The sequence below is a fragment of the Phytophthora cinnamomi genome (assembly GCF_018691715.1).
Source record: "Phytophthora cinnamomi strain GKB4 chromosome Unknown Contig22, whole genome shotgun sequence".
NCBI lineage: Eukaryota > Oomycota > Peronosporomycetes > Peronosporales > Peronosporaceae > Phytophthora > Phytophthora cinnamomi.
The window spans coordinates 758,467-786,226 of NW_027150955.1; the positions used below are offsets into that span (position 1 = coordinate 758,467).

The window sequence follows — 27,760 nt, forward strand, 5'->3', positions numbered from 1 at the left end:
GTCCGGAACCTCGAGAGGCTCAAGCTGAAGCCGCATGTGCTGCAGACCCCCAGTCTTTTCTACCAGCAGGATACTATTGTCGAAAGCAATACTCGAAAAGGTAGCAGTGCAGCTATTCGAGACACCTACGCTACACGCACGATGTTCATCAATGCGTGGAACGCTGGAGTAACCTTCTGGAACGTGTACAACGCTTTCTTCGTAATTTTTCGGATCGGCTTTCATTCGCATCTGCATTTTTCTAGTGAGGTCAACTTGCTTGTGTGGTTCATGGACTTGTGCGGTGATATTTATTTTGCCATAGATATCTATCTGCATTTGTATTTCTTTGGTAATGCCGACGTTTCTACGGATAATCTTGTACACCGGAAGTGGTTAGACCGAGTCTATCTACGCAGCACGGCGTTTAAATGGGACATCGTAGCTTCGCTTCCGCTCTACGTTCCAGTTACAAGTGAGTCACTCGTCGTCAGTGTTTGCCGCCTGCCGCGCATGATTCGTTGTCTCGATCTATGGGTCTATTTGGACGAAGTTATTGTACAGGTGCAGCAGCACTTCGCGTCTCGCAACGTATCCGCATACCTCGGTCCTGTCAAATTGATGATAGTTCTCGTGCTGGTAGCCCACTTCGTCGGATGCATTTTCCTTTGGATTTCAGAGAACGAGTGTGAATACTACGAGAACTGCTGGATGGCGCACGATCACTTGTTGCAGGAATATAATCACGCGTTGCCTGTGCTCTATGCCAAGTCGTTTTACTGGGCCATCACGACGCTGCTACTTGTAGGTTCGCGCGAAATTGTTCCCCGTGATATCCTTGGTACAATCTGGACGCTTATCACGTGTCTTGGCTGCACGTTTGCTATGGGATACATTGTGGGTGAGATTTCAGAGCTAATCCTCGATTTCGGCAAGGAGACCAAGAAGTACAAAAACCGCATAGCAAACTTTGAGAGTTTCGCACAGGCGAACGAATTACCCGAAAGTCTGCGTGAGCGTGTCGGGTTCTTTTTCCGGGTCCAGTTTGAGAATACGCACGGCCACGACTTGGATCACACGGTGCACAAGTTATCGGCGAATTTGAGACTCAGGTTGATGCTCGAGATTTATGGTGGTGCACTTGCTCGGCTACCGATTACACACTTTCTATCCTCTGCTCAAATCAATAACATGGCACTGCGGTTGCAATCAGAGCTTTACATCCCCGGTGATAATATCCTAGTCGAGGGAACACTGGGCAACCACTTGTGTACTCTGCGTAAGGGTTTGGCAGCAGCCTTTTGGACGAAATCAGTCTCTAGCGTTGCTGTGATACTGGAAGGCGCGCTTTTCGGGGAAGCAGCTTTTTTCCTCCCAGATCAACGAAGACTGGTGACCGTGCGTGCCACAACGACGTGCGAGGTGTTGTATATCTCCAAACACGACTGGGAAGAGCTCTGGGCGCCGACGGGTGATCAATCTGACTTCAAAGTCCAAAAGTACGAGCTGCATTCCATCCTGGACTGGGTTAGCAACCGCCTGTATCGATATCAGCAGCGCTGTATCCACGTTGCCCGAAAGGCTAAGCGTGAGCTGGCCGTTCGCCAAGGGTTGGCAAACCTGATGTCGATTGCGGCTCCAGGTAAAAGGAGATCGCGCATCAGCATTTCGCAGCTTCGCAGAAGCAGCACGAATTTAATACTGATGACGTCCGGTTCCTCCATGTTGTCGATACCGCGGAATCCTCAACCATCTCAGCCACCGAAGTTGACTCCGATGAAGTCTTTCTTATCGCCAGAACTACAAGCACTGCATCGGAAAGCAAAGTATCTTCTAGAGAAAACTGACAAGTATGCGCAGTTAGTTCGTCCTGCTATCGCAGCGACGCAGGTTCGTCACCCGACTCTCATAGTGACTGGAATATCCACGAGGAGCTTGCTGCGAACAATGACAGCCAGGAAAAGCGTTCTCTGGGGAATGACGACTAAACGGAACCTAGGTCCAATCCGTCCTGTGGGTCCTAGTCGTTCTATGGGCCCTCCGTTGTATCGTGGTAGTCAGGTTGGTGGTGCTCCCATTAGGGCGGCTCGAAGTACCAGAGGTGACAGTCCACCCCGACATCAAAAAGGGGCCAATGCCTCGCCACACAAGATCATCCAGAACCAGTTCATTGTTGACCTCAATCCAATCAACAAGCACTTGACCTCTACGCTCACCGATGAGACGATGCAGCGACTAGAAGATGAGTGCTGGCGACGATTTAAGCTCATAGCGGCTATGCAGCACAGTATCCGAGACATGCTGGACACACTGATCCCGCCAGAGCACGACCTCACAAGGTCCTACAACAGAAGGCTACCCCAAGCACATTCACATTCGCATTCGCAAAACAACCAAAATCCCTCGCGTCGAAAGTCGAGACAGCTAGAAAAAATGCACTCGGCGCATATGGACGAGCTCGAAACGCACAAGAAGGGAGCGGAGCTTCTGGCCAAGCAATCTCGCGCTAAGCATCGACGGCTGGTCAATGCCGCTGCCAAAGGACCAGATTCTCAAAATGCGACACTGTTTGGAAAAAAGTCTTCGGGCCCAAACACGCGTCGATTTACTACCGGCGTAAAGCACCTCCGGCATGGACGGCCAGGCGTCGTGTGGGGCCCAACAAAAAGTGGAACAAATGAAGAAGTTAAAGCTACACTTGAGCGAATGCGTCGTTGTCGATCGTTGCCAACATTTGGAAGCAAGTTCTTTGATGGTGTTCGGGAGGAGAAGGCAAACCGGCTAATGGTTGAAGACGTTTGGACTGTGGGTGCTGACATTGACTTTGAAACTATAAAGCGATGTCAACGCCCACAGTACGAGTCCCAACTACGCTTATACCATCAATACCGCACCTGGAAGGGGTTGGATATACTGGAAAAGGTACAAACCCACGAAGCACGGCAGCCTTCAGGTAAAGGCAGCAAAGCCAGCAGAAGACACTCCAGAAGAAGATCGTTGCGTTTGCATCTACAAGTTTCGAACAGTGTGCGTCGTATTAGCGGGAGGTTTGACGCGCATGATCAGGTTGACGCCCACCTGATCTTCCAGCGTTCGCTTCGTGCAGAAGCGACAGACAGGAAGACCAAAGAGTTTATCAAATTCATCAAACGTATCGGCAAAATTTGGGACGCGATAATGCTTGTGGTGGCACTTTACCACGTCGTCATCACTCCATTCAAGTTATGCTTCCCACATGAACTTACCGAGCTGAACGCGGATACTTTGCGCACTTGGGCAGGCTTTGAGATCTTTTTGGACGTCTTGTGTCTGCTTGACGTCGCCAGTAAGGTGAACGAAGCTTCGTTAGTAAGTCGTAGTTCCGGGACGAAGGTGAAAAAGTCAAAACGATGGAGCCTTCGGCATGTGCTCGAGACAAATTCGAGACTAATGGTTGATATTGTAGCGGTCCTGCCATTGGAGTTGCTCCTCTTTGCGGGGCAAGTCCGCGTATCACTTTCGGACGAGGTGGCGGGCGAAGTTGATATAAATTGGTGGACTACCCGCTGGATTTTGAGGATGAACCGAATGCTTTTCGCGTGGCGCATCGAGCCGCTCTCGGAGGGGATTCTACAGTACCTCATTTACGAGTGTGACGTGGATGTAAACGAGGCTTTCATTTCCTTTCTGCGTGCGCTAGCTTCGTACCTCACTATGGCTCATTTCTTGGCCTGCCTTTGGTTCGCTACCAGTGACTATGGACTGCATCAGTACGGCACCTCGTGGCTCTCTACCTCAGGAATGCTCATATACATTAAACCGGTTGCCGCCCCCTCTCATCGTGCTCTCTCGACCTCTACACCCAGCGATTTCCTCGAGGGTGTCCCTCTCGGACGCAAGTATCTGCGGTCTTTACACTTCTCCATGGAATGTATCACTACGCTTTTCTACGGCGATATATATTCAATGAACCGCCTGGAGCTGATGGTTGAGATTGCCATTACGTTATGGGCTATCTACATCTACGGTGCTCTTGTAGGAGCTCAAGGGGAGCTGCTAGATGCGAGCGCTAGGCGTGAAGCGAGCTTCGAGCAGAATCTGGCAGAGTTGCAGCTGTACTTGGTGCAGAACGATGTACCAAAAATCCTCAAACGCCACATCAAAGCTTACTACGCGCACATCTGGCATCGCTCACATGGCGACAAGGACTTTGCCGTGATCGAAGGCACTTCTCGATCTCTTCACGAGGACGTGGTTGTCGCCACATTACAAGACTTTGCCGTTCGCGTTGAGGTCTTCCGAGCTCTGGACGAGCCTTTCCTTCGAGCGCTACTCGTGTGTCTGCAGTACGTCGTATGCTCCCAAGGAGAAGATGTTGTTGTTGCTGGAGATGTGGACCGGAGTATGTACTTCATTGCGACCGGTAGAATTCGCGTGCAAATCGGGGACACGGAAACACCACGTGGACGAGGAGAGTTTTTCGGTGAGCTGTCACTGCTTTACGGAATTTCCCGTCTTGAGACGTGTGTGGCCACGTCTGTGGCAGAGCTCTATCGTCTCGACCACGAGCCGTACGAGCGAGTACTCGTTGATTTCCCAGAGTATCGCGTGCGTAACAAGCTGGCGTGGAGTACAGTCGCGTCGACTTCGTTCGATCGCCAAGTTTTGGAGAAGTCGATCCAAGCCGTGAAGAAACCGGGTCCGAACGCCATCGTTCCTATCAACATGCGAGCCCTAGCAGCGGAAGAAGAAGCGAACCGAGTCGAGGCCGAATTACCTCGGTCATACGTGTTCCTCTCCACGATGGAGATGCTTGCGCGTCTCCATGGCATGGACCCGCTGGAGGCGAAAGACCTTATCATCAAATGTCGAACTGGTGCTCGAAAGCACGTCATAAAGCACCAGAGGGGGGCTGCGCTAAACACAATCGAAGCAGCCTTGAAGATGCTGAACGTCGACACTAAACCGAAGCACCAGCACGAAGATCTCGTCCAGCACATCTCGCCACGACCTGTGAAGCTGTTGAAGGTCGAAACTAGGCGTCGATCGTTTCAGAATCTGCCAGTGACCTTGGAGGAAGACGCACAGCCACCTGGATTGTTGACCACGCACGAGTAGAAGCGAAGAGTTCGGAGTTTGCGTGCGTCCAACGCATAACACATTAACTTTAGTAATTGGCTACGCTTTGATATTCTCTATTTATTCTCGTGGTGGAGCTCGTCAAGTACAGGTCTATTGTACTCCTCGTGAGTGCATGTTCGCCTCAAAGCGGGGAAACTATCTCCGCTGAGTCGGTAGTGGCGCTACCACTACCGACTCGGAACCGCCTGGTATTTGGCGTCACTTACTGGTTTGCAGACATTTATTGACAATAAACATCAATAAGTGTAAAATGGAGTCAAAATATTTTGTAAAATTATTGTTTTAATCAATAAAATATTGAGTATCAATGTTGTTAATGGAAATAGTTATAAATCAATTATGGGTCGATGTAAACTATCAGTTGATAATCTTTCACTTATTCGTATTTAAACAGTTACAATTATTGCTAAGCTAATAGTAGAATGCGTTAACCGCGACATCTGTATCGCCGCTTGGGCTCGAAAGAAGGTGGCGAGCTGGTTGAAACAGCTCAAGCTCTTGGATAAAGAGATTCTGCAGGGGCTTGATGACGTACTGGATGTGTGTGGCATCCTCGAAGAAGATGTCGCGGCGCCAGGCTCTGGTTCGCCAAAGGTTGATAATAGGCGCTGTCGCGGAGCAACGTTGTCGTGCGCACCTTCGATGTGGTTTTCCAGATCAAGTACGGGGCCAGTGAAACCATCACGCATCGCGGCGATGGATCCGTAGTTCATGGTTGAGTCCCACATCTCGTACGGCGTGAACGCTCCGAGAGCGTATGGGGTAGCGTGGTCGGACTGGACTGCGTTGATCGAGACGCGGTCCTCTTCTCTCGGGGGCTGAAAATGGCCACCAGCCATCGGCGTGCAGACCGCCCTAGCGATTCTTCCGACGGTGGGGTGGAATAGGATCACAGGCTCATAGTTGTGCGCAGTTTCGGCGTCCCTGCGCCGAGAGCGCATGCTCACCCAAATGTCCGTCGTGTTCTCAATTGGGGCGAGAAGTGTGGCAGGGTCGACGTCAGGACTAGCTGTATACATTGCCAGGGCTGCACTTGTGTTGCGTACCCAGAAGCAGTTCGTATCACCGCCGGTAGCCCCAGGTAGCGCTCACCGATGTACTTGCCCCACTCATACGATGTGGTTGCATTAAAGAGAGACCTGCCAACCACCGCTAATGTAATTGTCCCACACTGGAACCAGGGCGACCAAACTACCATAGCTCGCGGCTCTGTCCATAGAGTTAAGTAGTTTTCGTTCCTGCGTCGTGTCCGAGTTGTTGTACGGGAGGAGGCCGTAGAAGTTGGGGTGAATAGTGCCATTGACTCCCGCGATCACCACCGTCGGCACCACATCGTAACCTTGCACAGCACGAATCTTGAGGTAGAAACCGATCGAAGACTTGTTCAGCTTGTGCGTCAGTACCCACGCAGTGTCAGCCTGCCAGAAGAACGGCTCCTCAGTAGTCGTGCGGGTGAAGTACCGGCCGTAGCGAGGCGAGGTCGTGCCAAGATGGGGTGGCCATGGCCCACACACTTGGGACTCTTGCTGACGTGTATTAGTCCGGCTGGTGCTTTGCGAACCGGGGAATCGTGGAGTTCAGGGTCGTCCTGAAGTCTTCTTGACGAAAAAAAAATCACCAAAAGGTTGTTTCTATGCAGGATCTGTGATCGATATGGGCGAAGCACCATCAGTTTACATCTACATATATAATACAGCTACAGTCATCACGTACCGCTTGCACATGCAGTCTGATGCTTCAGCATGTATTCCACGTGAACGTCGTTCACTTGGAATATAAAAAAAGAAGAATTTGCTCAGCTCGTCGTGGGGGCAACGGATAACAGTCGAGACTTGATGCTGATAATCTCTCTGTCGCTATGCAAACCGACCTTTGCGCTCGTCTTCGACTTATCGCAAAGCCCCAGCCGTGAGGACAAAGTCTCTATTGCTGCAACACTTACTCTGCTTCATTCTGTCGTTGTCGCTGACGTGGCAACGCTATGATCCGGGCCAATCCCCGATGTACCTGAACAACTAGAGACGGCCCGGACATTGGGTGTCCGTCGACGCATAATCGGTCCGAAGCGCGTGCTGGTTGCAGCTTCAGAGCTCGTGTGCCAATCTGCTGAACGGCTGAGCGTTTGAGATGCCGCCCAGTCTCGAGCGAGAACAGCATACGCCAGACCTCGCTGCGTGGGTGGGTGCCGTCGATGACTGTGATGTATGTATACCCGTCATCGAGCTGTGCACCTGGGGCAACAAACGCGGAAGGCGTGGCGTGGCTAGCGTTCGTGACCCACGCACTACGGAATGGCCCTTGCAGCTCGGTCCACTTCCCGAGGCCCAGTTCAGTGAACAAATCTTGACCAGGGGCGTCCTCCGCCTCACTGTCGTCACTTGGGTGCTGTTGGAAATATTTCACAGGCTGAAAAGCTTCAGCGTCCTCGCGGAGGTACCATATTCGGCCTGAGAATGCCGGTGTGCGTGCAATCTGCTTTCGTAGCGACATTGAGTAGCGCAGGTCTCCAAGAACGCCGCTTGTCACCTGGGCTGGAACGAATTGATCTTCGTTTGACACCGCCCACTCGAGCTTGAGGAACGAGTAGCGGGTCTCGTTTCCGTTGCTGACCGACGTAATGTCGAGGTCTTGCGGTCGGCCCATAACCAGTGCGAAGGCTGCATTCACTAAATCTAAGTTTTCGTGGCTGTGGTGAGCGACGGAGGCTGCGAGTCCGTTCGCTGATCCATTGTCTATTGGCAAAATGCCTAGCGGCTGTCGAATTGCCTGCCTCCAGTCAGGTCGAGCCATGAGGCCTTGGATAACTGTACAAAACGTAAAAAAAAAACACGTAAGATCAGCCTTCTGGATACGAAATATGAGCACAAGTACAGGTAGTCCCAACCACTTACACTCGTGCATATAGCTGTCGCCTCCAGCTATCGCGACGCACTCGAAGTGATTGAGTGGGAGCTCCTTGGCAACCTCGCGGATACGCTCGGAGTCAGCAGTGATTTCCAGAGTTGTTTCGATGTTAGCGACGCGGAACATGGGCGCCACGAACTGCTCGTACTTGCGGAGACTCCATCCTGATCCTTCGTTCGGGTCAATAAGCACTCGGAATTTCCGTAGCGCGCCTGAAATCGCCACATCAGGTTCGAAGAGTGCCTGACTGTGGATATCCTCGAGAGTGTCTCGACGTGGGTCGGCCCACTTATTCAACGCGTGGTGCAGTTGAGTGACTCGCCCGATCTCATCGCCGTAGAACCTGAAAGTCCATTCTCGCAGACACCGCTTTGTAGGTAGATTCTCCTTGTGGGGGTGCAGGTGGTGGTGATGTTGACTTCCATTCGTCAGCATTCCCTCGGGGGGACACGCGTACAGCGCCAGCATGTAGACTCGGCGCGGGACAATCGACCGTCGGCACAGTGGCTGTCCGCACGCCGTCTGCAAGTGCGCGCCCAGAACTTCCTCCCACTTGAGCTTCATGAAGATCGGGTCTCCGGGCCTCTCCCCCTCCTCAGAACTGCTGCCACTGCTTCCAGTCGACGGCGTATCATGACTAACAGACTTGCGTCGCCGGTCTCCTCTCTTCCGAATCCGCTTCGGCACAATGCGCAGCGTGCAGTGCGTCTTGGTGAACTCGAACTGCACCAGCGGGTGCTGCGTGTGCTGCGAGCGTCGGTGCAGCCACGCGAATCGTTCGTCCGGCGGCTGACTGCTCTCCAGATGCAGGTGTTCCAACAGCTCGGCGAGCGAGCACAGCTGCTGTTGCAGCGGCATTACGGTGGACTCGGTCGACGGCACGAGGGAAGTTGGGGAATGGTGCAACGAACTGCTGCGACTTGCAGTCATGCTTTTCTGCTTGGGGGCAGAGGAGCATTGTAGCCATCCTTGTGAGATCCGATAGTTTCGAAATAGAACCCGTCGCTGTCCGAATTGTTGCTCCCAAATTATCAACAGCATGAGTGTAAAGCGAGACGGATTCTAACGGACGCAGCGAGGACGAGACCTTGCATAACGAATACTGAAACCGATCACCGGAAATCGAAAGGAACTCCTGTGCGATCGTGTGGTAAGGCGGCCACGTACCCTCGTGAGTAAGCATTGGGCTGTCTGGGGCAAAGGTGCGCAGCACGTCACCGGCCCCGGGCGTTGTGCGCTTGCTCTGATGGAGTGTGTCTGCCATAGCTGCCGACATGACAGCAGTCCGTTTCGAGCGATCACACCTCGGACTCCTATACTTGTGCGGCGTTACCAGTCGTGTCAGCACCGCCAGCCAAGGAGCTGAGACCATTCCGGGCAGATGCCTGCCGCTTGTGCGCGTTATCGACCTCGCGCAGTTATGCAGAGATCGTGAAGAGGCAGCATGGCTAGCATGGCGACCAACGCGTGGAGGGGAGTAGCTGCTACTAACGATAACGGCGAGCCTCCTGTCCAACGCGTTCGAACAGCAAAGCGGTATAGGTAGCGCGAGCTTCCTCGGAGACTTGTTGCATAGGCGCCGCGGGGAATGGAACTGCGGCTCGTTGGTGACTTATCCAAAGCTACCAGGAGCCAAAATAAATTGGATTGGTTAAGATAGTTGTCAACGGACTATAATACAGTTGGTTAGGTGACGGAGGCGGAGAAGCAAGTGATGGCGATCGGTCTGTCTCGATGGAAGATGATCGCGTACACGGTGGCGATCGCCACGATAGCGGCGATCACGATACCGGCGATCGCTCCAGCGCTGAGTCTCGATCTGCCACCCCCTGAGGAAGACGACCCGTTGATGTTATCTGTTGTCGAGGTGCTTGGACTGGTGGCGGAGTCATAGCTGTTCGTTGTGTCTGACGTGGTGTCTGTGGAGGTGGTAGTCGTTGCACTGCTCGTGGCGGTCGCGTCGGTGGAAGTTCCATCATTCCCGCTGCTGTTGCTACCTGTAGTGGTGCTGTTGACGAGCGGGGCCGCAGTGTTGCCTTTGTTGGTGAACCACTGGTACTCATAGTCGGCATCGCACGCGTTGCTGTCGAGGTTTTCCTTGCTCGCACGCTCCGTGCTCAGGAAGAGATCATCAGGAGAGCACGACTTAGTTGTGAAATGCTCTAGCGTTGCAGAACCGTTCGTTTCGATACGAGCGATGAACCAATTGGTAGTCGACCCCACCTCACACTTGCTGTTCGCGATATACGCGCGAGCATACGCGAAATTCGAGCACACGTCATCATGGAACACGACTTGCATCAGGTACACGCTGCTACCGAATCGTTTCCACACCTCGTTCTGGTAGTCTTGCGTGCACACGGTGGAGGCGACCCCGTCGTACAAACCATTGACCGACGTGGCGCAATTGCCCTCGCTGCATTCTGCATCTTCATTGACTTCAATCCTGTACGGTGTGCCGCCACACTTCGTATCCGAGTCGGCGTAGTGGGTCTCCACTGAGTACATCGTCGCTGTCACCTGGTGTCGGTTGATCGTGGATAGGGCAACGATGAGCAGGACAAACATCACGAGCTCACACATCGTTCTAGCCCCGAACACGCAGCCCGATCCTTGGCTGTAAAGTGCGTTTAGCCCGAAGAGAGGTCTTTAGAAACTGAGCTCTTGCTCACGATGGCCGAGCTGGAGCGCTCAACTAAGCGCTGGAACGTTTCCGTCACACCACTCCATGGCGCCACGCCGGCACGGTATCGACTGGGAGAGGGTCGCGAACAAATAATCGCGTTTTTGCGGCGCTACCGATGTATGGAAGTCAGGCGTCATCTTTGCGTTTATCCGGATATATCACCAGCGGGACTGAACGCGCAGCTAAACGATAGCGCATCAGCCTTCTACAAGCGCAGTTGCGCACACCTGTCGATGTCGGAGCTTCCTTTGCTGATGTGCGTTGTCCTTCATGGGGCTATTCACGGGATGTGTATCCTACTTGCTCTGTTTTGTGCCAGCTACAACCAGAACTCCAGTGGAAGTCGAGTTGAGTAAAGTGACACGAACAGTGAGATTTGTGGGTTCAGTCAGATATTCACACTTCAACCTGGTCATCCAATTAAAATCACGAACGCGTTTTGATATGCATTTTTGAGTGAAGTTGGTCTTGCTGCTTCATGTAGTACCAAGACTACCGTACTAGAAGTTTCGTGTGTCGAGGCCGTTCTTTTCCTGGGACATCGTAAGGATTTAGCGGCACAAGAGCAAAATGACCGATCTCACATTGGTTACGCAGAAACGGCGTCTAGCTCCCGCACCTAACCAAGTTGGAGTTAGAACTTCAGTACCAGGAGCCAGTCGTCATCAACACTGCCGCCCGATGGAGGCGTGAAGTCCACGCGAGTGGTGTTGGCGGGGACATCCACCGCTGAATCCGAGTAAAATTCACCATCGCGAGGGGAGAACCAGCGAGCGGTTCCCGAGCGGTCAGATCCATTGCCCAGTTCAAGGCTAAACGTGTCTCCGTGGCCAGTGTAGACGTAGTAGCGGTCGCGCGTTTCTGACGCCAGCACCGAAATGAACCTGGTGCTGTCGAACGCATTAACAGCAACATCGTTGTAGCCACTGGGACTTGCAAGAAGTTGGCGTGCGGGTTCAAGCTGCTCGAGCTGTGCGATAGAGAGGTTCTGCAGTGGCTTAGTGACGTACTGAGCTTGCTGTCCAGCATCAAAGAATAGATCTCTTCTCCACGAACTCGAGGCATTTTCACCCGATGATGGGGAGTAGTAGTCGCTTTCACGGAGCAAATCAGCCCTGGGCTCATACATTTGCCACACGCTGTTAGCACCGTAGGTGAAGCCTGCAGCTCCACCGTACACTCCATTGTAGAGGCCCGTGCGGACCTGGGACGCATTCCAGATCATTGGAACATCCGCGTCCAGGTTGTCGTGGGCTCCTTCATAGTGGTTCTCCAGGTCCAGCACTGGGCCTGTGAACCCGTCGCGCATTGCTGCAATGAGCTCGTAGTTCTTCGTCGAGTCCCAAGTCTTGTACGGAGTGAACCCACCGATCACGTCAGGTGTGGCGTGGCCCGATTGAACGGCATCAATCGAGACACGATCTTCTTCCTTCGGGAATTGAAGGTGCCCGTAGGCTTCAGGCGTTTGGACTGGTCTCACGATGTTACCGGCGGTAGGGTGGAAGAGAATCACGGGCTCATAGCCTTGTGCGCTCTCCGCGTCTTTCACACCAGAACGCATACTCAACCAAAGATGTGTCGTGTCTTCGACAGGACCCAAAAGCGTAGCAGGATCCACATTCGGGTCGGCCGCGTAGGAAATCATCGCCGCGGTTGTGTTGCGAACCCAGAAGCAGTTCGTGTCGCCTCCGAGGATCTTGGGTAGACCTGGATAGCGCTCGCCGACGTAATTGCCCCATTCATACGCGGTTGAATCGTTGAAAAGCGACTCCTTTGTGCCATGCCAAGCTCCACTGATCCAGTTGCCCCACGCAGGCACAAGAGCAATTAAAATACCGTAGCTGGCAGCACGATCCACCGTCCAGTCAATCAGCTCGAAGTACGCCTCGTTGGGCTGCGTCGTATCCGAGTTATTGAACGGTAAGTCGCCGTAGAAGTTTGGGTGCGTGGTGCCGTTGTACGCGGAGATCACGACGGACAGCACGACGTTGTAGCCCTGTTCGGCGCGGGTCTTGAGGTAGAAGTCGATGGACGTCTTGTTCAGTCGGTGCATGAGCTCCCAGGCGGTGTCGGCTTGCCAGAAGAATGGCTCCTCCGAGGCGGTGCGATAGAGGTACCGCCCGTATTGCGGAGCAGTGATGGCAAGGTTGTGCCATGATGGTTCTGCGAAGGCCGTGCTAGCCACGCCGGCCAGTAAGGCGGCGCTAACGACCGCTCGAAGAAACTTCATTCCGGCAGCGCTTGGCTCGGAGACGTAGAGCAATTGCAGTCTGCAACCCGAAGCGAATTGAGGAATGAACAGGATTTGTAGTGATGTGGTTTGCTCGGTAGGATGCCATAGTGACAGCATCAGACGGGAGTTCCGTGGTTGAACGCAGCTCGTGAGCTGCAACTGGTGAAAGACGCGCGAATAATGGCGCCCGTCTCCTTTTCACGAAAAACTTGCTCGTGGATAACGCAACACGAGATACCCAAGCAGAAACGCGTCTCAGTAGTTGCACCAAGGACAATCTTTGTCCGAGGCAATCAGAATTGTTGACGTCGTGGTTGAAGCCGGCATCAGACCTTCAACGTCAAGGCGCGCACCAAGTTCAAGCAATTCACCGTTCACGTCAACTGCATTGGTCGCAGTTTCAAGAAGGCAAAATTGCCCGTACCGAATTCCTTCCTGCTGAGGTCACGCCATATTGCCAGCGGAAGGGTGCGTACTCGCCCGCTATAGCAGCAAATTACATGTGCAGGTGTCGTGCGTGAAAGGATATTGCCAAGAAGGTATTAGTTTTTTGTTGTGCTCAGACTGAGCTAGAAACCTCACGCGACAATCACTTGCCAGCAGCGCACGAAGGACTAAAATTCCAGGACCAGAAGCCAATCATTGTCAACACCTCCACCGGACGGAGGCGTGAAGTCCACGCGCGTCCCGTTGCCACTAGCAGCAACGTTCACGGTTGAGTCTGCGTAGAATTGTCCGTCGCGAGGAGAGAACCAGCGCGCAGTACCTGAACGCTCCGAGCAGGTGCTCAGGTCCAGACTGAACGAATCACCATGACCCGTGTAGACGTAGTAGCGATCGTGGTTGCCGGAAGCCAGCACGGAAATGAACCTGGTGCTGTCGAAAGCGTTAACCGCGACGTCCGTATATTCACTTGGGCTGGAAAGAAGATGGCGGGCTGGCTGGAGCAGCTCCAGCTCTTCAACAGAGAGGTTTTGCAGGGGCTTGGTGACATACTGGATCTGCGTAGCGCCTTCAAAGAAGATGTCGCGGCGCCACGAGCCCGATGCGTTCTGGTTCACCGACGGCGAGTAGTAGTCACTGTCACGGAGCAAGTCGGAGCGAGGTTCGTACATTTGCCAGACGCTGTTGGCGCCGTAGGTAAACCCGGCAGACCCGCTGTAGACTCCGTTATAGAGACCTGTGCGCACTTCGGAGGCGTTCCAGATTGGATAGTCTGGATCGAAGTTGTAGTGCGCACCTTCATAATGGTTTTCCAGATCTAGCACAGGACCAGTGAAACCATCACGCATTGCAGCGATGAGCTCGTAGTTTTTGGTGGAATCTCTCGCCTCGAATGGAGTAAATGCCCCCAGTGATTCAGGCGTAGCGTGGCCTGATTGTACCGCGTCAATGGAGACACGGCACTCCTCTTTTGGTAACATCAGGTGGCCCAGTGCTTCCGGGGTGCTGACCGGTCTGGCGATTCTTCCTGCGGTCGGGTGGAAAAGAATCGCGGGCTCGTAACCCTGAGCTTCCTCGCCATCTTTCAAGCCCGAACGCATTCTTACCCAGAGGGAGGTCGTGTCCTCGATCGTTCCCACGAGCGTGGCAGGATCCACGTTAGGACTAGCAGCGTACGAAATACTTGCCGCCATCAGGTTTCGCGCCCAGAGGCAATTGGTGTCACCACCGAGGATCTTGGGAAGACCCGGATAGCGATCGCCGATGTACTTTCCCCACTCGTACGCCGTGGACTCGTTGAAAAGAGACTCCTCCGTGCCGTGCCACCCGCCACTGATCCAGTTGCCCCAAGCCGGAACAAGCACCATGAGGATACCGTAACTCGCGGCAAGGTTCACCGTCCAATCCACCAGCTCGAAGTACGCTTCATTTGGCTGGGTCGTGTCCGAGTCGTTGAACGGCAGGTCACCGTAGAAGTTAGGGCGTGTTGTTCCGTTATTCTCCGAGATCACGACGGTCTGGACCGCGTTGTAACCCTGCTCAGCGCGGGTCTTGAGGTAGAAGTCGATGGACGTCTTGTTCAGCTTGTGGATCAGTTCCCACGCAGTGTCAGCCTGCCAGAAAAATGGTTCCTCGGAGGCGGTACGGTAGAGGTACCGACCGTAGCGAGGTGCGGAGATGGCGAGATCGTGCCAGGATGGAGTGGCCACCGCTGAAGTCGCCAAACTAGTCAATGAGATCAGCGCAGCAACCGCTGATGGAGTCTTCATCGTTGGCGAGAAAGTTCACGATCCAGGAAGAGGTGGTGCTCGGCGGAGAGAAAATCGGAGAATGAGGAGTGTGTGACCCGATCCATGCTTCGCGAGTTCTCAAAGGCAAGTAGGGCTCGTGCCAAGGGATCACTCAACTACGCGGCTAGCATAAACTTCGAGGCAGACCGAAAGTAAGCAGTGGAATTGCACTAGCGCGCAGACCGCCCAAGGACCTCGTTGGTATAGTAGTAGTAAACGGTGGTGCGCGTTTTCACTCGGTTATCTGTTGGTATAACTCAAGGTGAACTGGGGCGCAATAGATGAAACTTGGCCGCTGATCATCGACCAGGCGCTGAGTTCAACCACGAATTTGTCAAAACCGACAAATCGGGCAAACATTTGACTGCTAGGTCAACTCGTTCTGCGTTATCCTCTTCAACCAGTGTCATCGAACGCAAATTGCAAAAGAGAACACACACACATAGATACAAAGACCCTCGGAGAGCTCCAGCACCCACCTGATAAACACAAGTTGACTTCAGGATATGTGAAGTCACATCGCAAATATGTAATCCCACGTCGAAACTTCGAGCAACAGCGAGCAGCAGTCATAATTGAACAATGGAAATATAAGAAATAAAGCGCTAACCTCCGGAGCTGTACACGTTCCAGCACTCTGGTCGCTGTTCAATAGCGTTCGCGCTGTTGTTGCTGTAAGTAGACGCGAGCGATAAGACTAGTCTCTGAAGCTTAGCAATCAGCCCCACACCGCTCTAGCGACTACAGTCGGCTTCAATGTGCAGTAGGAGTGACACCAACGGATGCCAGGACCTCCTCGTAGCTCTTGCCGGCTTCGAGCTCCTTCTCAAGTTCAATAAGCTTGCCCACACCGTCAATCATCGTCTGCACCAGCTCCACTTCGGACTTGCCAATACGAGCCTTGTTGGAAATATCCCACATGCCACCCACAGCAGCCGAGTGCTCGCCAGCCGATCCACGAGGCTGCAAGCCAAGCGGTGCGCAGACCGCTTCGAGTGCATGAGGGTCCGCGCCGAGCTTTTCGAGCTTGACGAACATACTTGCACGCAGACCAGTACCCAAGTTCGATGGGCACGTGCCGATGAAGCCGAGGTGGTCGTTGTGCATAAAGCCATAGCCGTTCGCCTTGATACTTTCCTCCACAGCTCCAACAGCCGTGACCCAGCGTGCGAACACCTCAACGATGTTTCCGTCGCTTTGCATCGAAATAACCCGCATGTGGTCTTCCTCATTGCACCACACCAGGAACGTCTTCTGGTCGTTGTGGAAGATGCCACGTCCACTAGGCCAGTCGCGCGCAGCTCCAGCACCCGTGAGTAGAGTGCCGCCTCCAGGCTTTTGAAACAGGAAGTGATCCTTCTGGAGCTGGTCCTCCTCCTCCTTTGTCATGTTGCTGAGCGGGTAGTACTTGCCCTTCAGTTCGTCTGTCAGAGTCGCAAGCCCGGTAGCAATTAGGTTCTCAACTTCCAGTCGCTCCGCACGCGTCGTTCCAGGCGGCAGACTCAATCCGCGGATGTTGCGCCCAGCACGCACACGCGTCGACTGCACGTAGGCGTTGTCGATTTTCTCGGCGTTCACCAACTTGGACACGTCCATGTCCGTGTGGTGCGTGTCGTCAGGCTTGAATCCGTGCCAGCCCTCGATCACCGGGTCGTACAGCTCCTTGAACACCTCATAGCACTCTTCATCACCCGCAACAACGCCAACGCCTAGGTGGGCGTTGTCAATACCCGTCTGGATAGCCATATCCAAGGTGTATCCCTTGCTGGAGCGTTTGTCCTTCAGCTTTTCGTACAACTCCTTGGTCAAGTGTTTGGCCATCAAACTGCGGTGCTTGGGGGTGAACACGGGGTAGTTGTCCTCCTCCGACGGCAACACGGCAGTGCTCGTCGACGATGCCACCAGTGGCGGCCCAGCGTCAATGACAACTGGAGCTGCCGGTTCCGTGGGGATGAGTGCGTCAATGGACTCGCCCGCCACCAGCTTCTGCTCCATGGCGATGAGCAGCGTGATGCCGTTCACCATGGTCTGCACCAGTTCGGCCTCCGAGTGGCCGATGCGCTGCTTGTTGCTCACGTCGTAGACGCCTCCCACGGAGGCCGAGTGCTCGCCGGCAGTTCCTCTCGGCTGCAGGTGCAGCAGCGAGCAAATCCTCTCGAAGCGGGGGACATCCTCCGTCAGCTTCGGCAGCTTGACCATGACGCTGGCCCGGAGCCCCGTGCCCAGGTTGGACGGGCACGTGCCGATGAAGCCCAGGTGTTCGTTGTACATGAACTCCCTTCCCTTGGCCTTGATGCTCTCCTCGACGCTCTTGATGGCGCGGCAGAAGCGCTCGAACACGGCGCCGACGTCGCCCCCGTCCTGCATGGAGATGACGCGCATGTGGTCCTCCTCGTTGCACCAGACCAAGAAGGTCTTGTCGTTGTTGTGGAAGATGCCGCGCGCCGCGGGCCAGTCGCGCGCGGCGCCCGCAGCCTCGAGCAGCGTGCCGCCGCCGGGCTTCTGGAAGAGGAAGTGGTCGGTGATGAGCTGCTGCTCGTCCTCGGGGGACATCTCGGACAGCTGGTAGAACCTGCCGGCCAGGTCGCCGCTCATGTCCCCGAGCGCGGCTTGCAGCAGGTTCATCACGTCTCTGCGGTGCGCGCGGGACGTGGCGGGGGGCAGCGGCATGCCGCGGATGTTGCGGCCGGCGCGGATGCGCGTGGAGACGACGAACTCGTCGGGCAGCGTGGCGTCCGTCACGTGGGTCGCGTCCATGTCGCACTTGTGCTGGTCCTCGGGCTTGTAGCCGTGCCAGCCCTCGATCACGGGGTCGAGCAGCGGCCTGAACAGCTCGTAGCACTCCTCGTCGCCCGCGGTCACGCCCACGCCCAGGTGCGGGTTGTCCACGCCCGTCTGGATGGCGCGGTCCAGCGTGTAGCCCGTGGAGGTCGAGAGCTCCTTGAGCTGGCCGTACACCTCGCGCGACAGGTGCCTGGCCATGAGCGAGCGGTGCGCCGGCGTGAACTGCGGGAAGCCCGTGATCTTGGCGTCCGTGAGCTGCGCCGACGAGAGCTTCTGCGCCAGCTTGTTGGGCGACACGGGCGCGGCGGAGGCGGCGTCTTCGGCCATGGCTGGCAGCGAGAGAGATGGAGAGATGGAGATTGGAGGGCGCGTGCGGCTTGCGGCTCCAGCTGCGGAATGAACGGAGGAGCTCCTGGTGGCTGCGGGAAGATCGCAATGCCGTGTCGAAATGATTGCCGCCAAGTATACTGGAAGCAAGTCATCAGGTGGATACGATGCGGCCGCGAAGGGACGCGGCGGTTCAGGGGCAGGATTCTATAGATGGCTACATTTGGTGGGCGGGCAGGCACCTGCGCTGCAACCAGCTGCCGGCTGCTATTGCGGGAGTGTTGAGCTTTGAGTTTACCCTGCACAGCTGTACATTGTCCGCCGGTGTAGCTGTATTGCTGTTGCTGCAGCTGGCGTCAGAGTGATAAGGTTGCGTTTTCGAGTCTGGCGCCGTCCACGCCACTCTGGTCGCCAGCAATAGCAGCAGCAGCAGGTAAATTGCAGCTGTGGACAGCCGACTCGCAATACAGGCATGAAACCCTGAAATAATGCGCTGCTGGAGCTCACTGCGCGTTGTAAACGCCCTCCTCCAAGTCTGAGCTGGCATATATCCATGTAGGAGTGTAGTAGTAGGGATTTTCTCGTGGCCAAGCTCCACGACGGTGACCCGGGTGATGACGGGCGAACGGTGATCGACTTGACAGCGTCACCATGACGAGAGGACGGTGACGAAGGAGTGAACGAGCAGTCAGTTGGTGGCGGATGCAAGCCAGCGGGCTGGTGCCACAAGCGCGAGGGATCTAGAAGGGAGGCAGAGGGTCGCCATTGAAGCTGGGCGACTCGGGAAGATCGCAAGGAGAGACGACACGGCTAGGACGAACGACGTGCAGTATGCGGAGAAGGAGAGGCGACGAGGAAGAACCGATGAGCGGCTGAGAGACAGCGTGAGGTGAGTAGGTTAGCAAGGACACCGTAGCAAGTAGGATAGGCGCGGATCGGGGGGACTTCGGTAGATAGGAGGGTGCGGCCTTGCGGACTGGCAAGCCTGGCCCTCAGTTCTGGATTTAGTGCGGGAAGAGCATTAACGACGAACTAATCTAAGCTACTTGGTGTCGGACGCGGAGTTAGTGTTGCTACCTATCGGGAATTGGGGTACGGCGGCACTGCACGAGGTACGCTGTTCGGGGTTATGTATGCGCGTGGTAGAGCAGTAGGGTGGTGAGGACCGCGGAGAGAAACCGCGGGGGCTTCGACGTCAGTATGCGCGCTGGCGTCGTGCCGAGGGACATGGAGCACGGCTAGCGCACTTGTGCCGTCGCTCCGAGTCCGCTGTATATTGCATGTAAACCGGAACGCTTGCGGGGAGCAGCCTAAAGACCTACCGGGGTTGCGGTCGCCGATAATCGCTCTCTCCTCACTGTCCCTATCCCTGTCGTCAACGGTGGACGAAGGGCCAGCTCACGCTGGAGACTCCCATGAAGTCATGCTCCCGTTCTAGGCGAGGCTCAGCTCCAGGAGGTGTCAACTGAGTAGTCTAGAGTAATGGTATCTGTCCCCGCGTGGGATATGACGACAGGAGCATAAACTTCGGAAATGTGAAGACTTGCGTGTCGAATCATAATAATGTTTTTAGCTTGCTATTAGTCCGCCCAATAACTTGATCCAGAGCTGCTTCTTGTGCGTCTAAGTGATCAAACTATGGCCAAAAGTACCTCCCGTTTATACGAGATCCGAATACGTGCGTTGAAGTCCACGTTGCCCCGAGTTCAAGCGAGGACGACCTCCTCCTGAGTTTCGGGACGATCGCGATCGCACGAACGCGTACGGGTTGCTGCCATGAGGCGACGGGAAGACGCCGAGGCGAGGTGAACGCTGGACGAACTGCGAGTTGAAGACCGTTTCGTCGTTCGGGTCGGGCTCATCTTGCACCACGAAGTGCTCGTAGGCCGACATACCATCGCCGCGTCTCGCGAACGGGTCGAATCCGGCTGCAGAGGTACCGAACATGGACACACGCGACGGTGGAGGTGGCATCGGGAGGTTTTCGGCTGCGAGAGCTTCGGCAAGTCGGTCGTAGTTGACTGAGTGGTGGTTGACGACGCTCCGGCCGAGTGCCAGACGACGACCTTCGAGACGCATCTCCGAGAGCGAGTGCACCGAGTCGCGGTTCATGAAGTACGCGGCGGTGGCGAAGTCACTCGTGGTGCTGATCTCCTGCGAAAGGGACTCGGCGAGTTTCGGGTCCAGTAATGCCATGCGGGTCGCGATATTCGCTAACGCGATGGACGGCTGGATGATCAGGACGCCCAGCTCCTTCAGGTCCTTGCTGAAAGTGCAGTCGGGAATGACTGCGATCATGCGGGGGTGTTCTTCTCCCAGGAGGGCCTTCATCGTCCGGACGTGCTCAAGCGTTCGCATGCCGTCCCCAGTGAAGATCAGCACGTCAGCCGCCGACATTCCCTGCACGTGCTCGTCGTGCTTGCGTTCTCGCACCTTGTTCTTGTACTGGATCAGCTCGCCCTTGGCGGATCGTGACAAAATTGTTTCGTTGATCGTGTGCCACTTGTCCGCTTGCTCCTTGTCTAGCAGTGGCACATTTACTTGAGCGCCATAAAGGGATAATTCTAAGGCAATTTCAAATGCCACTTCGTCTTCTCCGATCACAACTGCGCTTTTAACCTTGTAAAATGGTAGCAGCGCGCGTGGGTCACCGTTGCCTTGTGCAATGTTGCTGCTGGAGAGACGGCTTCGAGTTCGGCGAAGACTTCGGCCACCGTTGACACTGCCTTCGCTATCCGAAACATTAGCTCCGTCTTCAGCAGGTTGAGGCTCGGCTACTCGGTCGTACATGCTCTCACCGGCGCGACTCAGGCCAATAGCACAGAGTACAGGGCCGATGATTTGGTTTACAACCACTGCTGCCACGATTGTCGCTGCAAACTCGCCCGCCCACGGATCGGTACTCAGCGCCTTCACCTCGTTGGCCAAACCCAGAGCCACACCAGCCTGAGGAGTCATGGTCAGCCAGAGATTGTTGTACTGCCTCGGCGTGAGCTTCAGCAGGAAGCGCCCGCCCAAGTAGCACGCGATGAAGATCGCCACAAATCGCAGACAAATGTACAAGCTCATGAGCGGAATCGCATCCACCACCTTGTCCAGCTTCAGAGCCGCTCCAGTCATCACGAAGAAAGGCAGGAACATGTACGGCGCCACGGTATCCAGGATCACATGCATGTCGTGGCGAATAAGTGAATAGTGGCCGGCGAGGCATGAAGCAACCATCAGCACGAGCAACGGCTCGAACTTGACCTCCCACGAAAGCCCATATGACGCCACCGTCGCATCACTAATTGTCGTTGTCGAAATATAAAACACGTAGCCCAGCGTAAGCCAGAGGAAGCCTTTGACATATAAGGACATCCTTGTCGTCCAGAAAGCAGGTCTCTTCGATCGTCTGCGTTCGTGGTCCGTTTCTTCCACGTAGGCATTGTGAGGGTGAGGCATCCGATCCGGGTCTTGTGGGGTTTCTAAGTCAAGTTTTTGACTGTAGTTCGAGGCTGTGATCGATTGCGGGTCATGGAGATCCAGGTGTTCATCGGCTGTGCTACCGGGGATCTGGAAAATTAGGATGATCACCAGTCCAATAAGCGCACCGAGCAAGAGGTTCGAGACAACGATCGACAGCGTGAAAAATAAATTCCCGATGGAGATGTTGAGGTCCGCGCAGTAGATGGAGCACACAATCCGCGAAATCGAGAAGGACACCAGCACGACAAATTCCGCCGTCATCGTGGCTCCTAACATCAAATTCGTGAACGGCCCGACACTGTTGAGCTCGATCTTGATCGCCATGACAGTCGCCGGGGACCCCAACACGGATATCGAGCCGAACATGAGCGCAATCCCCAACTGACAATTGGTGGTGAAGTGGTCGTAGAAGAAGGCGTTGTGGGCCAGCAGGTGCACCGTCGTCAGAATGACCATGGCCGTCACGTAGAGCACGCTCAGCAGCGTGAAGATCTGCTTGAGCTGCGGTCTCAGCTCCGGCAGATAGATCTCCTGGCCCGCCTGGAACGAGATGAAGGACAGCGCCAGCGCGCTCACGTAGGTGGACAGCATGTTGACGAGCGCCTTGGGCAGCAGGTTGGCCACGAACGGCCCGGCGATGATGCCGATCACGAGGTAGCCCGTGATCAGCGGCAGCTTGAAGAGCTTGGGGAAGAAGAGTCCGAGCGGGTGCGCGGCCACCAGCACCACGATGAAGGCCAGAGCATACTGCAGTGTGTCCGCCGTATTGTTCCACGAGTTGAAGGGCACCGTGGCGTCGTCGCCGCTGGCCGCAGCAACTTGCTCAAGCAGCAGCGACAACAACAGCAGCAACAACAGCAGCATTGCTACCAAATACCCCCAATTGGAGCGAAACGACCGGCGTTGCAGCCTGGCACTCGACCGCCTCGACTTGACTTGGCTTGAGCTAATTCAGATTTGCGCTGCCGCTGCGTCCACTGAGTCGGCAGAGAGAAGGACTCACTCGCACCTTTCTGCTCAGAAACGCAGGTGCTACACATCGTGGCGGGCGTTGAAGTATAATACATGCAATGCTCGTCATGTCGTGTGCGGCACCACACAAAGTCTCTCGTAGCGGCAGACCGTCACGCACCTCTGGCGAGATAGGTGTGCACGCACGCCAAAGGGAGGAATGCCCGGCGTGGCTGGCTGGCTGGCTCTAGCTGATACCGATAGCTAGTAGCTAAGCGCCGTGCCCACTCGATTCTGATGGTGGTCGGTGTGTCTTTGCTGCTGAATGAGGAAGATGGACGTCCACCAAGCGTCCATCTCCGGGTATCCTTCCGGCTCTCTCTCTCTCTCTGAAGGTCGAAGGCACCATGCCCGCCATGTGCAGAGCTCTATGCGAGGCGCCTTGACTTGATACTGCCTGCACATGTCCATGGTGCTCGTCGGTTTAATATCGCCTGCTTCAAGTTGAAGCCTTCAACAGATTAATGCAAAGCGTGCGTGAAAGGGATCGGTCATGCACACACCAGCGGTGCATTTCGTTCGTTGCCATGAGCGTACTGTGGTTGGTGACGCTACATGTATTATCGCGCGATGGAAGCTTGGCGAGAAGTTGCTGGTTAGGACTAAGAGGCCGGAAGTCAACTTCAGTGGTCGCAGGGTGGATCAGTTTGAGCCAGCGAGGAGCTACGTAGCTTTGCAGCCCGAAGCAAGATCGACGATCGATAGCGCCAACACGAACGGACCAACTACAACGAATGCGACAGCGAGCTCATTTCTGAATTTTCAAGCGCGAACACCCAACGGATGAGGAAGAAGGCAGCACTTACTAACTACTGGTAGTTGATCCCCTCGCATAACTGGCGAAAACTGGCGATGTCGGGAGAGCCGCTCAGTCCTTGCGCGTGGGTCGGTCCTGCATATCTCGTAGCCTGCGCTTTCGTGCCCGCTCGAGCCGCTCTTCCTGACTGAGAGGCTTGCGAGGGCCGACCGGCACGATGTTCTTCTTCTTGCCGTCCTTCTTGCCCTTTTTGGCTTCTGTCACCTTCTTGCGCCGAGCCCGCTCCTCGTCCGAGTCGTCGTCGTCATCGTCGTCATCGGGCTGTTCGTCGTCGATGATGTAGAGCTGCCGTCGACACGGACAGCACGTGTAGTACATGCAGCCCATGCGGATTCGGATGGCCTGCTCCTGCCGCTTCAGCTTTGCAACGCGTTCCATCTCCGCCTTCTTGGTTCTCAAGGCCTCATCACTCAAATCCTCGACGTTCTCCAGTGCTGCCAGTTGTGCGAGTTTTTCGTGGTGCTCAGTGGCCAGCTCCTCGATCTTCCGCTCCCACCACTTTTCGCCTAACGTGAAGATTTTCATGTTCTGTTGAATACGGAAGGCGGGGTACAGCAGACTGGGGAACTGCGCGTTGAGTTGCTTGAATTCCGAGAAGTCGATCTTGCCGTCGCCGTTGAAGTCGAAGGTCTTCAGCGCGTGCTTCATGTTACTGGTTTGCTCGTCTGCGTGCAGGATTTCTAGGAGGTGTGTCAACTCTTCGCCTTCGATTGTGCCGTTCCTGTCGTCGTCGAACACGTTGAAGCAGACTGCAGGCGGTGAACGTCAAGTGGCTGCAATCCAAATTTCGACTTGGAGTTCTAGGAGCGTACATTTGAGCATGTCTTCCTTGTTCAGGAGACAAAATTTTCCCAGAGCCTCGACATACTCGCTGAAGTCTAGGACACCGCTGTTGTCCTCATCTATTGCAAACAGTGAGTAAAATGCACGGCTCATGAATGTTACGATGGAAGTAAGCGTACCGATGAGGGCAAAGATCGCATCGCCAAACTCCGAGTGCTTCTCGTCAATTGAGGTGTAGAACTCGCTACGATCAATGGTACCGCTCTTGCTACGTCATTGCACAAGCCCCGTTAGACTTCACTGTGATCAGAATTCAATCTCTCTTGCCGTTAGGCGTCATAACTACTCAAGAACAAGCACAGCAAAAATGAGTGCCTTGAATGAATACGATGAACTCAACAATATCATACCTCTTTGTCGTATCGAGAAAATCTGCTGTAGAGTACGCGGAGATCCTTGGCTGTCACTGCAGCGAAGTGAATCGTAAACCTATTACAGGTAAGCACCAAAAGAGAAGCCTCGCGTACACTTTAGCTGTGCTATCATGTGCTGCATGCGTTCGTCGGGCACAGGCACCTGGTTGCTAAGCGTACCGCCCATGGTTCCGACACCAACAATCGGTACTCGTGTTCGAGTAGTAGGAAGCGGCTAACAATATGGAGCCGTTACGATCGTGTTTTCAAGGTAAACCTCGCTGGAAACTCACCACTACACAACTGCATCAATGCGGTCAACCTTCGGCTTTTTGCATCTCGGATCTTCCTCACTCACGTAGCAGCTCATGCATTCATAAGTCGACCAGCAACTTATTTTCCATTCTTGCCCTGCCAGCGAGGGACGGCCATAATGCGAGCCATGCCTCGGTGGACCTGTGCCTCGAGGTAGGGGCCGTCCACGACTTCGCCGTCCACGCACATGAGGTCCGTGGACCGCTCGGGCACCAGCTTAAAGGCTCGCGTGCGCACCTGCTGCACTCCCTTCTTGTCCATGTGATCGCCGGTCTCAATGGCCAGCATCATGGCCAATAGATCCTTGCGCGGGTGGGCACCGTCCATGAAGGTGATGTAGTTGTATCCGTCATCGAACTCCGCGCCGGGGGCAAGGTGGGCGTCCGAAGCCGCGTGCGATACGTTCATCACCCAAACGATGCGGAAATGGCTGCCCAGCTCCTTCCACTTGCCACCGTTGGCGCCTTGCTGCTCCGTCTTCTCAGCCGTCTCTGCAGCCTCTTCGTCCTTCGCGTCTTCCGGGCCAGACGTCTCAGGGGGGCCTTGGCCCTCACCGTCAAACAGGTCCATCTTCGGCCGCTCCGTAGAGTTCGGATCGTGTGAGTCGAAGTAGTGTGGAGGCTCCTCGTTCTCTCCTTCCTCGAGGTACCAGATCTTACCGGGGTATTCGGGTCGTTGGAACACCAATTGGTTGACGAATGCGACCGTGAAGCGCAGTGCACCCAGCACCCGCAGTTTCTCCGAGCCAATATCGACATCAGCGATGGAGGCCCATTCCAGCGACAAGAACGAGTACGTCGTCTCCTTCCCGTTGCGCACCGACGTGATGTCCAGGTTGTGCGGCATGCCCTTGGCCAAGATGAAGGCGGCATTCACAGGCTTGCCCTTCTCCTCGCTCTGATGGGCAATGGAGTGCGCGAGCCCGTTGCCAGACCCTCCAGGAATGATGCCGATCGGCTGCCGGATCGCCACGTTCCAGTCCGGCCGCTTCATCAAGCCCTGCACGACTGTAAACACGCAGCACACAACTATAGTAAACTTCGTGTCCCCAGCAGAAGAGAAAACATAAGTAGCCCCACTTACTCTCATAAAGACTTCCGTCTCCACCCACAGCGACGACGCAGTCGTACACACCCAGTGGAACCTCCATGACGATTTCCATGGCGTGGTTTGCATGGTCCATGACCTTCACCTCTGTCTCCACGTTGGCAAACCGGAGCACCGGCGCCACCTTGTTCTCGTAAATCTGCAACGCGCGTCCTGCATCACCCACAGCCTTCCGTCAGCAAATGAAAAAACAAACCCTCCCTCCCAACTCTCCATTCCACAGCACGCACCTGATCCACTGACAGGGTTCACCAAGACCAAAAACTTGCGCTGCGGTCTGTCCACGACCTCCAGCGCGTCCAGAGTCTCGAGCTTCTCCACCGCCGCCTGGTTCCTCGGGTCCGCCACGAAGTTGATGACCTTCTGCAGTTTGAGCACCTGCGGCATCTGCTTGCCGCTGAAGCGGAAGAAGAACTCGCTGATCCTTCTCTTCTTGAGCGTGTTGGGCTTGTGCGTCTTGCACAGGCAGGCGAAGATGCCCAGCAGGAACTTGGTGTCGTCCTGCACGGCATCGGCGTCCACGGGCGTCTGGACGTGCTCCCCGTCCGCCGTGAGCAGGTGCGCGCCCAGCACGTCGCTCCACGGCAGGTGGAGCGTCTGCTGCTTGGTCTGCAGCGCCTCGGCCGCGCAGTGCGTCGGCGTGAGCTGGAACTGCACGGACTCGTGGCTGCTACTGCGCCACAGGGTCTTGAAGACCTGCTCCAGCCGTAACTCGGCCAATATCGCGGCTAGCGAGGTGGGGATTTCAGGGGCAGCAGCTTGCGCGTCGAGCTTCGGCTCGGAGTCTTGCGGCGCGCTGGAAGTCGGTGGGGCCGCCGCGGGGGCCTCCGTCGCGGACATGGTGGGGTGGTTGTTCTCGTCGAAATTCTCAAACTGACGATGTGGAGGTGCGTCAAATTAAAATAAGTCGGTAGAAAACGATGATTACGATGGTGTCGTGCTGCTTAATCAAAGTCGTGACAACGCGAGTTAGTATACCCTTCGGAAAATAGTTGGCTGTTAGACGGAATGAGGTGTTGAATACGCCGCAGAACCACAATAACCTTTGGTATCAGATGACATTCAGACACAGCGATACCAGAGCGGAGCGACAGGCTTACCACGAATCAAATGATTTTTTGATCGGGCAAATCTTTAACTCTCCCACCTCTAACTAAAACAATTGAATGTTCTTGTAACGTATGTCCAATACCTGGTATATAAGTAATTATTGTATATATATTCGATAGGTGAAATTTTGCCACTGTTCTCATTGCTGAATTTGGATTTTTATGTGTTGTATTTTAAACGTTCAATCAAATACCTTTACATTGCGAACACTGTTTTATGTATGCGCTAAATTACAATTTCTTTTTCAAACGATTAACTAAATGCATATTTAAAATTAAATCCTCCGTATAAATATCACTACCAATTATTAAACAAAGATCAGATTCTTCTATTGATTTCAAAGTATTATTAAATAAAAAATTTGAAGCTAAATCTGAATTTATTTTTATTTTTCACTTGATAACAGGATCACACATTATTTTTGTAGCTCCAAATTGTTTTGCAAACAAGTATTCTAAATCAGTTAAA

General features: G+C 54.6%; 7 protein-coding genes across 7 annotated transcripts; 1 reads left to right on the forward strand and 6 right to left on the reverse strand.

The window, feature by feature from the left end:
• Positions 1-600: 600 nt before the first annotated feature.
• IUM83_12140 (Voltage-gated Ion Channel (VIC) Superfamily) lies at positions 601-5,076 on the forward strand (the record flags this gene model as incomplete). The annotated part of the gene is made up of 2 exons (XM_067936744.1): positions 601-1,621; positions 3,998-5,076. 2 exons carry the CDS (start codon positions 601-603, stop codon positions 5,074-5,076), a joined length of 2,100 nt encoding a protein of 699 aa, XP_067794965.1.
• Positions 5,077-7,038: 1,962 nt separating this feature from the next.
• On the reverse strand, positions 7,039-8,934 carry IUM83_12141 (putative sphingosine kinase; the record flags this gene model as incomplete). The annotated part of the gene is made up of 2 exons (XM_067936745.1): positions 7,039-7,904; positions 7,992-8,934. The coding sequence occupies 2 exons, from the start codon at positions 8,932-8,934 to the stop codon at positions 7,039-7,041; spliced, it is 1,809 nt and encodes a 602-aa protein (XP_067795030.1).
• A 756-nt stretch (positions 8,935-9,690) lies between these two features.
• IUM83_12142 (TKL protein kinase) lies at positions 9,691-10,587 on the reverse strand (the record flags this gene model as incomplete). The annotated part of the gene is made up of 1 exon (XM_067936746.1): positions 9,691-10,587. One exon carries the CDS (start codon positions 10,585-10,587, stop codon positions 9,691-9,693), a length of 897 nt encoding a protein of 298 aa, XP_067795031.1.
• A 5,323-nt stretch (positions 10,588-15,910) lies between these two features.
• Positions 15,911-18,268, reverse strand: IUM83_12143 (creatine kinase, mitochondrial precursor; the record flags this gene model as incomplete). Its single annotated transcript, XM_067936747.1, has 1 exon — positions 15,911-18,268. One exon carries the CDS (start codon positions 18,266-18,268, stop codon positions 15,911-15,913), a length of 2,358 nt encoding a protein of 785 aa, XP_067795032.1.
• Positions 18,269-19,927: 1,659 nt separating this feature from the next.
• On the reverse strand, positions 19,928-22,600 carry IUM83_12144 (uncharacterized protein; the record flags this gene model as incomplete). Its single annotated transcript, XM_067936748.1, has 1 exon — positions 19,928-22,600. The coding sequence occupies one exon, from the start codon at positions 22,598-22,600 to the stop codon at positions 19,928-19,930; it is 2,673 nt and encodes an 890-aa protein (XP_067795033.1).
• A 1,015-nt stretch (positions 22,601-23,615) lies between these two features.
• IUM83_12145 (Sphingosine Kinase) lies at positions 23,616-24,947 on the reverse strand (the record flags this gene model as incomplete). Its single annotated transcript, XM_067936749.1, has 4 exons — positions 23,616-24,313; positions 24,377-24,466; positions 24,527-24,615; positions 24,877-24,947. The coding sequence occupies 4 exons, from the start codon at positions 24,945-24,947 to the stop codon at positions 23,616-23,618; spliced, it is 948 nt and encodes a 315-aa protein (XP_067795034.1).
• Positions 24,948-25,153: 206 nt separating this feature from the next.
• Positions 25,154-27,022, reverse strand: IUM83_12146 (Sphingosine Kinase; the record flags this gene model as incomplete). Its single annotated transcript, XM_067936750.1, has 3 exons — positions 25,154-26,082; positions 26,159-26,335; positions 26,413-27,022. The coding sequence occupies 3 exons, from the start codon at positions 27,020-27,022 to the stop codon at positions 25,154-25,156; spliced, it is 1,716 nt and encodes a 571-aa protein (XP_067795057.1).
• Between the last annotated feature and the right edge of the window lie 738 nt (positions 27,023-27,760).